General features: G+C 41.4%; 1 protein-coding gene across 3 annotated transcripts in view; it reads right to left on the bottom strand.

Moving 5' to 3' along the window:
* Positions 1-13543, bottom strand: part of Kras (KRAS proto-oncogene, GTPase) — a 33102-nt gene extending 19559 nt beyond the window's left edge. For 2 of the 3 annotated variants that reach the window (NM_031515.4, NM_001446890.1), the window contains 2 exon segments: positions 10273-10394; positions 13366-13543. In NM_031515.4, the coding sequence (NP_113703.1) occupies positions 10273-10383 (111 nt within the window). In that variant the 5' untranslated portion in view covers positions 10384-10394; positions 13366-13543. 3 annotated transcript variants of the gene reach the window in all.
* Between the last annotated feature and the right edge of the window lie 511 nt (positions 13544-14054).

A 14054-nucleotide genomic window follows, 5' to 3' on the forward strand; every position in this document is an offset into this window, starting at 1 on the left:
ACTTGTAATTATGCAGATTAGATTAAGAATGTATTAAATATTAATACTACAAAAATAGCTCTCACAACTCTTATTCATGATGACTTGGATGTCAGATAACTAACTTATAATAATAAGCTCAGATCATCAGGCTTTGGCTAGTGCCTTTACCTGCTGAGCCATCTCACCAGCCCTAAGTAAGGTCCATGTCCTTGACAGAGGTAATTTCTATAGAGATTCAGCTCTCGTCTCTCTTTTGTACTGATGCTAAATATATTTTTTTGTTTAGCTTTTGCTTTTACTTTCTGAATTCATTTTCTTGATGCTGAGAATTAAACCCAGAACCTCACATCCGCTAAGCATATGGTCTACCACTGATCTATAATTATAGCCCCACACTCTGGTCTCTTCTACCTCCTAAGTATTAGCATTGCAGGTGTGCCCCTGTCCCTAACAACTTACAAAACCTTCAGACCCCATTTGACAGTACACACACAAAATACAGCTGTCTTTGCAGGTATTTTATAAGATGTTTCTGTAATGAACACTCACTCACTCAAACTCGGAAAGCTGTCTCACTCTGCTCCCTTCCTGATGTATACTGACAGCAAAATTCCGAGCCGCATGTACTTGTCATAAAGTATAATCCACAGACTACATATATATTTTTTTAAGATTTATTTTAGGCATATAAATACACTGTAGCTGTCCTCAGACACATCAGAAGAGGGCATCAGATCCCATTACAGATGATTGTGAGCCACCATGCAGTTGCTGGGAATTGAACTCAGGACCTTTGGAAGAGCAGCCAGTGCTCTTAACCATTGAGCCATCTCTCCAGTCCCCACAGCCTACTTATAAACAATGCTGCTAGTTGCAAACAATGGATTTCTGTTAAAGAATTCAGTCACTATGAAGTTATTTAACTACAGCCATCAGAAGCATTTATCTTCAGAAGCATGTGGTTCCTGTGCTACATAGAAGACAGGGCAACTTGACAAAAACTAAGGGTCAAAAGTGCTATATAACAAAGTGTCATCTGGAAAGAAGCCACAGGACTGAAAAGAAGGCAAAAAGCAAGCAGAACAAAAAGTGATATTTGGGGCTGAAGAGATGCCTGTCACTCAATCTGCCAACCTGAGACCGGTCCCAAGATCTCACACAGTAGGAGAGAACCAACACCCACAATTATTTAACCACTACATATACCAGGGTATGCACACTTGTACACACATGGAAATTAATAAATTAACTTAAAATGATATATGTACACTACATATTTTGTTCTAATTTCATGTTATTGACAGAAAGTAGGGGAAAACAAAACAAAGCTCTCTATCAATGTAGCATCTAAAACCCCAAGAGGTTTTTAACAAAAAGCTTAACAACACACCTCCCCCCAGACCAAGATCTATCTAGCCCACTGTTTTGTATGCCCCAAGAACTAGCTTTTACACACTGAAAGGATTCTGAAGTCAGCAACTCTGAATCCCCGAAGATGATGTGACTAAGACCCAAGTAGCCCTTACAGAAAAATCTGCCAATCCCTGTAGGTAGGCCTGTAAAATAACTTCACAGATTTGAAGTATTCTGAAAACAAATTTATTTCCTTTATTAAAAATAATCATGGGGTTGGGGATTTAGCTCAGTGGTAGAGCGCTTGCCTAGCAAGCGCAAAGGCCCTGGGTTCGGTCCCCAGCTCCAAAAAAAAAAAAAAAAAAGAAAGAAAAAAAAAGAATCATATTATCAAAGTACACGTTATCAAAGCTCAACCAATTCAAAAATAGATTCAACAAGGACACTAGTTAATGATGGAACAAAGAAAAGCACCAATGTGAAAACATTTAAATTAATGTTATTTCTGGCCTTCAAAGAAGGGACACCAGGTAGTAACTTACTACTATCCTCAGGAAATTAGGACAAAATAAAGTCACTTAAACCCACTGAACACAATAAAAAAGCAATAAAAGTTATTCCATGTGGGGGAATTATCCCCAGCAAAAGTGACTTTTTTTTTCTATCTGTGAAGTAGTACAGAACTTCTAAATAAAATGTACTCTGCTGGCAAGAAGGTACTGCAGGTGGAATGAAATCATATCTGGTGATAAAATGAGGCACATTCCTTTTGGAAAGCAATTCTGTATTTATTTAAAGTAATATACATGTTCATAGCCTTTGACACAATGCCATTTATGATGACTTTAAGGAAATAACAGTTTAGTTAAAAATGGCAAGTTAAACACTAACAAGGTATCTTAAAAGGTCTTACAAAAATTTATATAGGTATTCAATAATAACTCACAATATTAGACAAACTCACACAATTTGTCTATTCTCAAAATATACTGCAAATCCAGGCACCCACCACCACCACTGCCCCATCAGTCACCCCTAGAACACATGAAGATACTGATTCAGACACCTAGTCCATGGCACTGTCTAGTCTCAGGCAGGTACTGGTTTACTTCCAGGACTCCTAGGACTTGTTCTCTTTAAGGAAGCAGAGGACTATTCTTTAAATGTTGATCATGTCATCTGCTTAGTCTTTCAATTCTACTTTCCTTCTATCTTAAAAACAAAATCTGAAGAACGTTGCTTCTCCAACATTCCCAATATGTCCTTTGTGCCATGTATTTCAATTGTGAATTTATTTATACTCATGCCTGCCCACCCTGACCCGGTTTTGGACTGAAAAGTAGCGGTGCTAAGTCTTAAATATCACAGGAATCAGTAAATAACTGTTAAACGGATGCATCTATTTAATGTAAATACAAATAAAAAAACTAAATATAATTTTAATTATGTTAATATAAACACAACAGAATTTTTTAAAGATTGTACCAACCTCTCTTAAATATTCTGTACTAAAGACACTGCTCATCTGAAATGAAACTACATAAAACTACTGTTGTTTTTGTTTTGTTTTGTTTTTGTTTTTTATTTTATTTTTTCGGAGCTGGGGACCGAACCCAGGGCCTTGCACTTGCTAGGCAAGCGCTCTACCACTGAGCTAAATCCCCAACCCCAAAACTACTGTTTTTTATTTTTATCCTTTTTATTAGTTTCAAGAGGGCTCTTTTAATTAGCAGTTCAGCTTTAAATATTCTTCAGTGTTTTAAGTGTCTTCTAAAGCTAAGTATAAGTTAAAGATAAGTTATTAAAAGATTTCATGAATTTTAATAAGGTAAGTCACTTTTAACTACAAAGTACTAGCAAATTTTATATATGGCACTGCCATTCAAACCATATAATATTGACACAATCAGAATAATATACACTATTTTAGAACATTTATGATAATCTGTAATCCAGGGAGGGAGGAGCCCAACCTGAACTATTATACACTGAGTTTAATACTAGCCTAGACTACCTGGGAAAACTCAATATTAAAAAAAAAAAAAAGACAAAAATGTTGGTACACATAGGCTATGCACTACATCTTTCCCAAGCAACACTGAGAACACACCCATTCGTCACTAACAGAGATTTTGAGTTTCTATTTTGAAGAAATGTTTCCATATGGTAAAAATAATTGTGGTTTTATGAGGAATAATATTGCTGTTTGAATCCTCATACTTCTATGTTTTGATTCCTTTGTATTTTTTTTTTTTGTTAACTTGTATAACTTTTTAAAAAGTGTTTGCCTGCCTTTATGTTTTAATGAACACAAACTTCATCTGTAGAACCATTACGAGGAATTGGGGTCAGGGTGGGAGATCACTCAAGAGAAGAAAAATTCAATGACCAGAATACAGTATGTGGTTTTCTAGTACAACTTATGCTCATTTTTTTTTTAGAATAATCAACTTGGGAAGACAGGCAACAGTGAACAGAAAACTATGAAACTTTCACTGAGAGGACTCCTATTACGATTAATAGTGATTACAGCAGCCCATGTGTGCTGAGCCCTTACTTACAGGCCCAACAGTGTGCTAAGCACTTACAGGTACTACCTCAGCCAGTCTCTAGCTTTGTCTTTCTTTATGAATAGGGGAGGTGAAACATCAGCTCACATGTTATCTGGGGATTTACCTCTGCAGTGGTTTGCTATTTTCTTAACATGTATTACAAGTACTTTTCACTGTTTAGTAATACCTATGGGGAAAAATTATGAAATTTACTTTCTCTGTTAATCGTCTAGCACTTTATATTATTACCTTTCTAAAGATTTAAATGCATTAAAGAATGGTGTGTTCCACACCACTGTTTATAAAGACTGTACACTCAGTTCTCAAGGATAGCTAGAAATATGCATAGTGGCTGGACATGACCAATTAACAGACCTGAAGAGCCAAGGCTGGGGCTTGGGTGACACGTGTCTGTAATCTCAGAACTCACTTGGGAGCTGAGGCATGAGGATCAAGAGTTTGAGGTCAGAGTCTAGTGAATCCAGTGTAAGGCCAGCCTAGGGTACATGATACTCTCTTAAAAACCTCCAATCGACTGCAGAAGAGGGGAGAATGTGAAGTACATGAATAGATAAATAGATAATTGATAAATTCACTCCTACCCACTATGTTCCTATACCCAAGAACAGTTACTGTGATCCTAAAGGCCACATTTGTGCTGGTTATTACAGCTCCTTAATCTGAAGCAGAAACATTCTAAAGTCCAAATTTTTGGATTAAGGATGTTCAAGCAATAAAACTTGCACAAATATTCCAAAATCCTTGGAACTGAAATTTGAAAAATGTTTGGTTCTAAACATTTCGTGTAAGATATTCAATCTGTATATAGTTTCAAAAAGACACCAGAAAAATTGTTTTATCTTTCTTTTTCTTCTCTTTGTTTTTTTACTTTTCCCTGAAACGGTAGTCCTGGAAGCTGCTGTGTACAGCAGTGTCTACACTCAAGAGAGAGGGTAGTCCTGAAGCTGCTGTGTACGGCAGTGTCTACACTCAGAGAGAGGAGCTACCTCTACGTCCAAGAGCTGGGATCAAAGGCAGGCACTACCATACCTGCTTGGTGGGTTTGTTTTTCTGAAATAGAGTAACTATGTAGCCCAGACTGTTCTCAAATTCAAAATTCTCCTGCCTCGGTCCTCCAAGTGATAGAACTAACTACAGGTGTGTACCAACACAACCAGCTCAATCTGTATATGGAAGAAGATCCAGAGGGGGAAAAATGTATATAAGAATTAAACAGACAGAAATAAATGTTAACACTAAGCAGGACAAAGTAGAATGGTACTACACAAGAGATCAACTTTGCCTTAAAGACAGGGGAAAGGAGGTCACTTAAGACAGGAGCCGAGAAAACATACAAGTACAATTCATCTTAACTTAGTGGAGATAAAGGTATGTAGCAGGGAGTAAGACAGATGCTCAAGCAAAAACTAAATGTGGGATGTCTACATGAGAGAACCTTTCCATAAAAAGGAATGAAATTTGTAACAACGACCTGGAATCATGTATGTAAAAATCAAACACAAGGCCAGGTAACAGTGGTGCACACCTTGAATCCCAGCACTCGGGAGGCAGAATTCAAGGCCAGCCTGGTCTACAAAGCAAGTTCCAAGCCAGTCAGAACTACAAAGAGAAACATGAGACTAAAGAAATACCAGATACAAAAGCTACATTGGATGATACATGATTCCCTTAAATGACATATTAAGAATATGCACATGCGGGGGCTGGAGAGATGGGTCGATGGTTAAGAACACTGACTGCTCTTCCAGAAATCCTGAGTTCAATTCCCAGTACCCAAATGGTGGCTCACAACCATCTGTAATGAGATCTGATGCCCTCTTCTGGTGTGTCTGAGACAGCTACAGTGTACTCATGTACATAAAATAAATCTTAAAAAAATAAAATAAAAAGAATATACACATGCAAGCAGATAGTAGTAATGGCTGCCGGACTGGAAGGAGAAGGATTTGGGGAGTGACCACTAATGGGTGTGGGGCTTTATGGTGTGATGAGCATATCCTGGAAGTAGATAGGTAGCAGTGATGGTTATGACTCTTATAAAGGACTAGCATCACTGGCTGCACACTGAAAAAGGTTATTTTGTTCTATGTGATTTTCAGCGCAATGTTTTAAGGAGTAGTGTAGAGAAGATGAATATAATCTTAATTCCCAATCTAAAGACATTCTGACATGCAGGTGCCTAGGACAGAAATCTAATCACCAGACAGGCCGGGAGTCTCCTGGCAGCTTCCTTCATGTGGTATGGACTTGTCAAACTACTTCCACCTCCCACCTGCTCCAAGCCACTGTTCTTTCAGGGACAACAATGGATACAATCATGCACAGGACAGTTATTCAAGTGAGGATTAAAAACAACAAATATAAAAAAAAAAAACAACAAATACCCCTTCATAAAATGAAAAGTGCTATACAAGTCCATTCTTTCATATAGTACACCACGCCCGCCACTACTGACCACAAAGTGGGATCCAGGTCACTGGCGATTAGTGACTGCCCAGAAGCACACAGTCACTAGAGATCTGTACTTAGAGTGGTCTTTACAGTTCTAGTTACCATGTCAAACCACAACAGGTCTGGACAAATCCCAGGAAAAACAAGCTAGAACTGACAGTTCAAGATTTCTATCTTGATTGGTGAATAAGAATATTAAAGATCTTGTTCTCATGAGAAAATATAAGATCATAAAATTCTTTTGAAGTAGGAATAAAGAAAACAAAAACTTATTTTCTGAATTCTAAGTTCTGGAATTAGGATAACTAACACTTTACATTAGAGAAAATGAAATGTGCACTACTCCTTAAGAGATAAACCTACCATTAATTCAAAAATATGAACTCAAATATTATCAGAATTTTGAAAACAAGGATACTAAAAGGCACATATCAAGCTCAAGCAAGCACATTCAGGGTGCACTGTAGCTTTTAGTTTAACAAGTCCAACAAGCTCAGTCCAAGCAGTGTTCACAAAGGAAATGCATCCTGTGCTCTCCACACAGCTTCCTTTCCTCTTAAGTATTAATTACACAGAAGACTCCCAAGTAAAGCTGATAGATTTATAAACTGATATAATCACAGGTTGCATCTACAGGTTAAAAATACAAAAAACAACCTTGTTTTCATTGTCATTACAAAAGCAAGTGAGTTACCAGTAGAGGGCGCGCAAGAAAGGGAGACGAGCTGGCCACAGCTTTAGAGGAAAGTTTTCTTCAAACAAAACAGCTTTTAAAATGAGACTATTTTCAAGTTAGAAAGTTTTAATACAACTTTAGAGTAAGGAAAAAATGCACAGTAACCTAACTTTACAAAAAGTGAACTTTAAACCTATGTCATACTTGAAAATCAAAATAAAAGTTCTCACCGGGACATGAATTTGATAATCTGAGCAATGTTTAAAACTGTGTAGCTCATAGGCTTTACTTCGCCTCAGAACCACTGATATCTGGCCTGACACTCTGGGCTGATACTCTGGGCTGATGATACTCTGGGCTGATGACACTCTGGGCTGACACTCTGGGCTGACACTCTGGCTCTTTGCTAGTTCTAGTTGAGTTGTGTGAGGACTTCATAAGAGATTGTAATAACCATGTCCCACTAAGAAGTTAATTGAAAAATTAGTGCATTTCATAAAAGATAAAAAATTTCAGAAGTCCAGGTGACTTGCACATGTACTATCTCCAATATTAGCATGTTCTGTGGCAGTTTTCTTAGTAAATTCGAGTCGTAGTAGCTGATGCACAGTCCAGAAGGTTATTGAATACTTCCCTAGTCAGAAAGACAGCTACTTTCTCACTTACCACAGTGGGAATTTACTTGTCTCACAGAGTCTAAATTCAGTCTTTCCACTAACTAGCTAAATACTTTACACAAGTTAGAACACCTCACAAGTTTATAGATAAAAATCAAAGAAGCAAAGACTGCCCTCTTTCACCTCCTAGGATCATACTTTACAAATTGTAAATCACTAAAAAAAGTGATGGCATCACCATTTAAATTTGTGTAAAGCTCCCTGCCACTTCTTAATGTAAAGAAACGAATGGAATCCCAAAGGCAAGCATTTCACCAGCGACTACATCCTAGCCCTCCTTCATTTTCCGCTGTAAGACAAGGGCCTCACTAAGTTGTGCAGGCTGTCCTTGCACCTGCTCTGTAACCCAGGCAGGTCTTGAACTGGAAATCCTTCTGCCTCAGAGTATGGAGTAGCATCTGTCCCCAGACTCAGCTTCCATGCTCTCTGTCATTTTCTCTCTGACATTTTTCATCAATTGAAACTTTTTGTACTCGTAGGAAGGTGGCGTTTTTGATCAATCAAATCTCTTTCACTCTTTGCCCTTCTTATAGGTGAACCACACCAAGAAAGGACCATGTCAGTTTCCTCAAACTTGCCACAGATTATGAGATAAGGTATAGACTTTTCTCCAGCTGCTAACCTATCTTGGGGAATGTCAGGTTCAAAGTTCACATGTTATCAGTGCTCCTCAGAGTCAAGTCTTCTGGGTGGTAGGAACCACAACCAGGGTAAGAAATTTAAATGTATAGCCTTTTTTCCTGCCTTCCTTATACACAATAGATTGTTAGCTGTATATTACATTTTAGCAATTGTGAGCTAACGGCTTCTTAAGTTCTATTTTACCAGGCTCCTACAGTTCTGATCTCATGCTGTATATATTCACAATGCTTTTTGACGTAACAGGAGACAGCACAATGGAACACATTTTCAAGGAAAATGGAGGTTACTTCTGCTGAAAGCATCTTCCAAATTCCAGGAAAATTTCCCCATTTCACATGCATTCTATTAAAACTTCCTTTTACATTTGATTTAAATGGTTGAATATATCAAGTAACTTTGTATTTAGAATACCAGTCAAAATGGGTAAGCTTTTTGATCTTCCTCAAAGAAAAAAGGAGAACTACATACAGCAACTCAACTGACCTGTCAAAGTAAATGTATGAAGAATAGTTAGTACACAGGAGCTCTGCTTCACTGAGGTAACTCTTTTAACTTGGAAAGCAAACAAGAGTCATTTTTATGTTGAAGAACAACCTTTTTAGAGAGCGGTATACTACTACTAAAAAATTACTTGACACTTCCTAACAACTATTTAATCAACCTTCAATGTTCTAATGCTTCAAGAAGTAACAGAGACCCATCCGGGCCCTGTGACTTACTTGAGATTTCATAGCCATAGATTCCGAAGCACTACAAAATTCTTCAGAAGTCGTTTTTTTTCTTCTTTTTAAATTAGTACATGAAGTAAGGATATAGCTTAGTGAGTATAGGATTGCCTAGCAGGCCAAAGGACTTGGGTTCAACCCCCCCAGCACAGCCTAGAATGAGCATGGAGGCACACAGGCCTATAATGCAGCCCTGTCACTCAGGGGTGGAAGCTAGATAGCTAGATGATCAGGACTGCATGCTAGGTCTCAGCTACCTGAAGGAAGACCCATCTTGGGGTGCATTAGAACCTATCTAAGAAGATTGGGATATTACACATGTAGTACAGGAATTAACAAGCACTGTTGAAGAACAGCCCTTCCTGCTAGTCTTGGAGATTAACTAAAGTCTTCTTTGGTCTGGAAAACTTGAATCTATTGACAGCAACAGGATATACTACCTGATTTTTCAAGCTCTCTTTCAGGTTTTAATTCTATTATTCAACAGTTGGCCTTTAGTTAGTTAAGATTCTATGAAATGAAAAAAGTCTGACAATAATTTAAAGATCTTACTCATCAAACCATATTAAGCTTAAAAAAACTTAACCATCAAGTGATTCTATTTTTCTAATATGATCAAATTTTATCACCACATCAACATTCCAAGAAATCCAGAACAATAAAATATTTTCAAAAAATAACTTTGAAGGTACACGGTGGCACACATGTTCAATCTTAGCATTTGGGCAGCAGAGGCAGGTAGATGGATCTCTGTGAGTTCAGAGCTAGTCCAGTCTACATTAGTGAGTTCTAGACAGCCAGCACTACATAGTAAGACCCTGTCTAAAAGACACCAAACAACAGCAACAACAACACAATAACAAACAAACCCATAAAACAACAATAACAAACCTTCCAAGAGCAGATCAAATGCAAAGCTTTATTCTTAACTTTCACAAAATCATAAAATTATATTTATCAAAATGCAAATACAAGACACAGTTGGCATCTTGGACCTTATTCTCTGTGACATGTTCTCAAAAGAAGTGGGGTTCCTTGTACCGATGGTTCCCTATTACTCAGTTTAAAGCCTTGGAACTTAAGGACATCATATATAATTTTCTAACAAACATAAAAATAAGAGATATCTTTTTCAAACAAAGGATGACTGCCACCCTTTACAAATTGTACATAGAATATAAAGCAGCATTTACCTCTATCGTAGGATCATATTCATCCACAAAGTGATTCTGAATTAGCTGTATCGTCAAGGCACTCTTGCCTACGCCACCAGCTCCAACTACCACAAGTTTATACTCAGTCATTTTCAGCAGGCCTTATAATAAAAATAATAAAATATAACTAAATTAGAACATGTTCCACACAAGATTATCAAGTACTTTATCAGTATGTTAACACTCACCTTTGTCTGTAAAACTCTAAGGCATTCTGAATTCAGTGACTGCAGTTGTACAGAGTAACCCTTATATGACTGACAACTCCCTCATCAACACTTAATAGACCAGTCCTTTCATCTTCTATCATTAGCTTGTTTGATCTGAACAGCCAGACTACTCTTGTAGCAGCGAATGGCTCTCAAAGGAATGTATCATGGCTTCACTCAGTACAAGGACCCTGCACCATACTCTATACCCTGTGGCCACACCCGCAGGAGCTTGTTGACAGCTAGCTCAACACCTACCCTTGCAGTACTCATTGTTGGCTGGGCAGTAAAAGTTAGAAGTTAGAGAGCCTAAGAGCATCTTTGCCAACTGTCGCAGAAAACAGTTTTAAAGCCGTCAGTTCTGCAGTGATAGGCAACCAAATAGGAAGCTGGTGTTAAAACTGAATTGTTGTGGGGAAAGAAACATTTAGGCAATGAAGCAAATAAAGATATTTGGTAACATTTTAATCTATAAACTATCTGTGGGGAATGGAATTAACTATTTGGTGTAAGATCAGATGAATTATAACAAACATAATCCTTTGAGTACTAAAAACTACCTTAGTACCTCTGTACAAGAAAATAAAATTGAATACAATTCAGAATTAAAGACTTTTTTGGCAAGAAGAAAAATGTGAAGGAATGTAGAGATTCTCAGTAACCCCTGCGACTTGTGCCTTGTTTATAATACGCTGCACTCCCACCAGGTGCACTAAGCACCGGCAATTTATACAGTTAACAACCCCAGGTAGAACAGTTAGTTTCTAGTCTGCTACTCCAAACAAAACTTTGAAATAAATATATTCACTTTATCTCCTTCCCCTTGATACCATATATTATTACAAATAAAGAGACACATGGATGAAAAGAATAGCATTAAAGTGACAACTTATTATACAGTAAGTAGTTCCAGGTCAGTGTAAGTATATATAGCGTAAACAAACACAAAATACAGTCTACTTATTGATGACCAAGAACTGTTCACACTGGTACCAAGAGGGGAAAATGCAGTTTGTTTTTCCAACTCCCTGTAGTCCTCACCCTGGGCCTGAAGCCCTCAGGAACAATACCACAAGGTCAGAAAACCATTGTCATCACACCTTCATCCAACTCCGGCCCTACTTCGCCCCACCTATCCTTTCTTGCTGCTTGTCAGGAGCCATCCGGTGAGCCATTAGTAACCTAACTTACCTGTGTGTCTTCAAGTTTTATAACAAATGTGGACCATGGCAAATGGGATAGATGAAAAGAATCACAAGGAAATGTGACCTTTGCCCCTCCCTCCTACAAACAGTGTGGCTAGTTTACAAGAGCAATTTTGGGTCCCTAAAACTTTGTGTGGTAGGGAACAGGATAAGGAGGTTAGAACTATTTTTACAGCAATTGCTTTTTAGCCTTCTTACTATTACAAGGACAATTGGTTCTCTAGGCCCTGTAATCACAATAAAGAGAATACAGATGCAGATGAGATGTAGATATGAAAGAATACAGTTATCTCCTATGAAGACACAATTAAACAGATTGCTAATGGGTAAAAAAATGCTACTTTAATTCTTTGTTCTAGAAAAAGTTTATTTTTTTCATTAAAAATGCATTCATGTTACCAACAGGCATTTTACTTCTAGTTCTAAATAAACTGGAAAAAATTGTTACTTCTAATATAGTAAATACTGGCAGGCCCTCCCAAAGGATTTTTGAGACCCTCAATAATTTGTTTGTAGGTATAAAGGAGTCCTACAGACTGAAATGTTGGTTAATTTAGGGTGTACTGTGGACAGATATTGAATCACTTAAAACCAAGGATGCTTGTGAATGACTACAGTTTCAAATTAAATGTACTGATACTGTAGCATATCTGATGTCTATTGTCTATCACATGAAGGGTCAGCAATCTGCCCCTGGTCGAAGAGTGACACCAGTCACTTGGTGGGAATTCCGAAGTGACTATTAGGAGCCGACTTTTTCAACATTTCTTCTCAGATGATTTTTTTTCCGCAACAAACAGCTCGCCATTCTGCTTTTAAGTCCTCGCCTTGATGATAACCAAGCTTTAACAAGGCTGGCTGGGGACTTGGGCTGCCTGAGAGGATTTCAATGGTCCGCCCGAATGCTACAATGAACTCTGGAGCCTGGAAGGGGCAAGGGACAAACCGCAGGACTGAAGGGAGAGGACAGCAGGCGATTCAAACTTGACGCCGTGAGGCGAGCTGCCGGCGCTCCACTCGGGGACAGCCCCCTGCCTCGGCTCTTGCCGTTCGTCCCCCTGTGTCTTCACGACACAAAGCCACTCACTCAGACTTGCCGCATTAACTTTTCCTGCTTCCGTGCGGGTCGCTCGCGGGCTTTCCGCGCAGGGCGTGGGCCACCTGTTCTGCCAGCACCATCCCTACCTCCACCTCCTCCTTTGTGGCCGCGGCAATGTCACAGCCCTTACAGGCGTGGGGGAGGGGAGCGGTCGCGAACTCGGCGGCGGACGCCTTTCCCCCCCCGAGAACCGCGACGCCCTCTGGCTACCGGGTCCGAACACCTCCCGCCGCGACCTCCCCGGAGACCCGCAGCCCGGCCAGCCAGGGAAAGCGGCGTCCCCGAACAGCCCGCGAGCCCGACAAGTTGAGCCGGGCGCGGGGCGCCCAGCGCGGATGCCGGGTGCAGCCGAGGCCGGGAGCGGAGGCCGGACGAGCGCGGAGGGCCGGCCGCGGCCCAGAGCAGGAAGGAAAGCCGCCCGGTCCGCGAAACGGCGGCGGCCGGACCTCGGCGCCCCGCGCCCGCCGCCCCGAGCCGGCTTCATTCAGTGCCGCGGCCCCGCCCGGCCGCGCCGAGCTCCGCACCGGGCAGCGGCCCAGGAGCGCCGCCCGCGCCCTACCTCTCTCCGCTCCGCGGAGCCGCCGCGCCTCAGGCTCCCGCCGCCGCCTTCAGGCCGGCGCCGCGCTCGCTCCGGGTCCGAAATGGCGCGGGAGCGGGACTCCGGGCCGAGCAGCCGCCGCCACCGCCTTCCCCAGCCGTCTCAGCCGCCGCCACAGCGCTGCCGCCTCAGCCGCCTCAGCCGCCGCGGCCGCCGCCTGCCGAATCGAGCCCGGAGCGCGCGATGAGCCCGGCAGGCGGGCGGGCCGCCGCTGAGCTAGCCTATCGATGCGCTCGGAGCTCCGCACCGCCTCGGCCGCGCGCGCGGGAGGGAGCGGCCGTAGCGCTGTGAGAAAAGAGCGAGGGCGGGAAGCGGCGACCAGGACGGGCCTGGGCGGGGGCGCGCGAGGGTGGTGCCGAGAGGGCGGCGGCCCACGCGGACCCCCGACCCGGGGCTTGCGCTTCCGATCGCCCCGCCTCGCGGCTCGCACGCGGCCGCCCGCCCAGCTGCTCCACAGGGCGCGCGCGGCGCCGCCGCCGGGGGCGGACCCCAGCCGCTGCCCTCACGGTCCCTTTGCCCGGGCGGTCTGAAGCCTGCAGCCTCCCAACCCGGACCTCTTCTTTTTGTTTTGAGACGGGGGTCTCTCTGTGTAGACCAGGCTGGCCTTCTGCCCAGATGCCACAAGGAGAGCTGGTTTGTAGGAAGTGAGT

Source organism: Rattus norvegicus, chromosome 4, assembly GCF_021556685.1.
Source record: "Rattus norvegicus strain SHRSP/BbbUtx chromosome 4, alternate assembly SHRSP_T2T, whole genome shotgun sequence".
Taxonomy (NCBI): domain Eukaryota; kingdom Metazoa; phylum Chordata; class Mammalia; order Rodentia; family Muridae; genus Rattus; species Rattus norvegicus.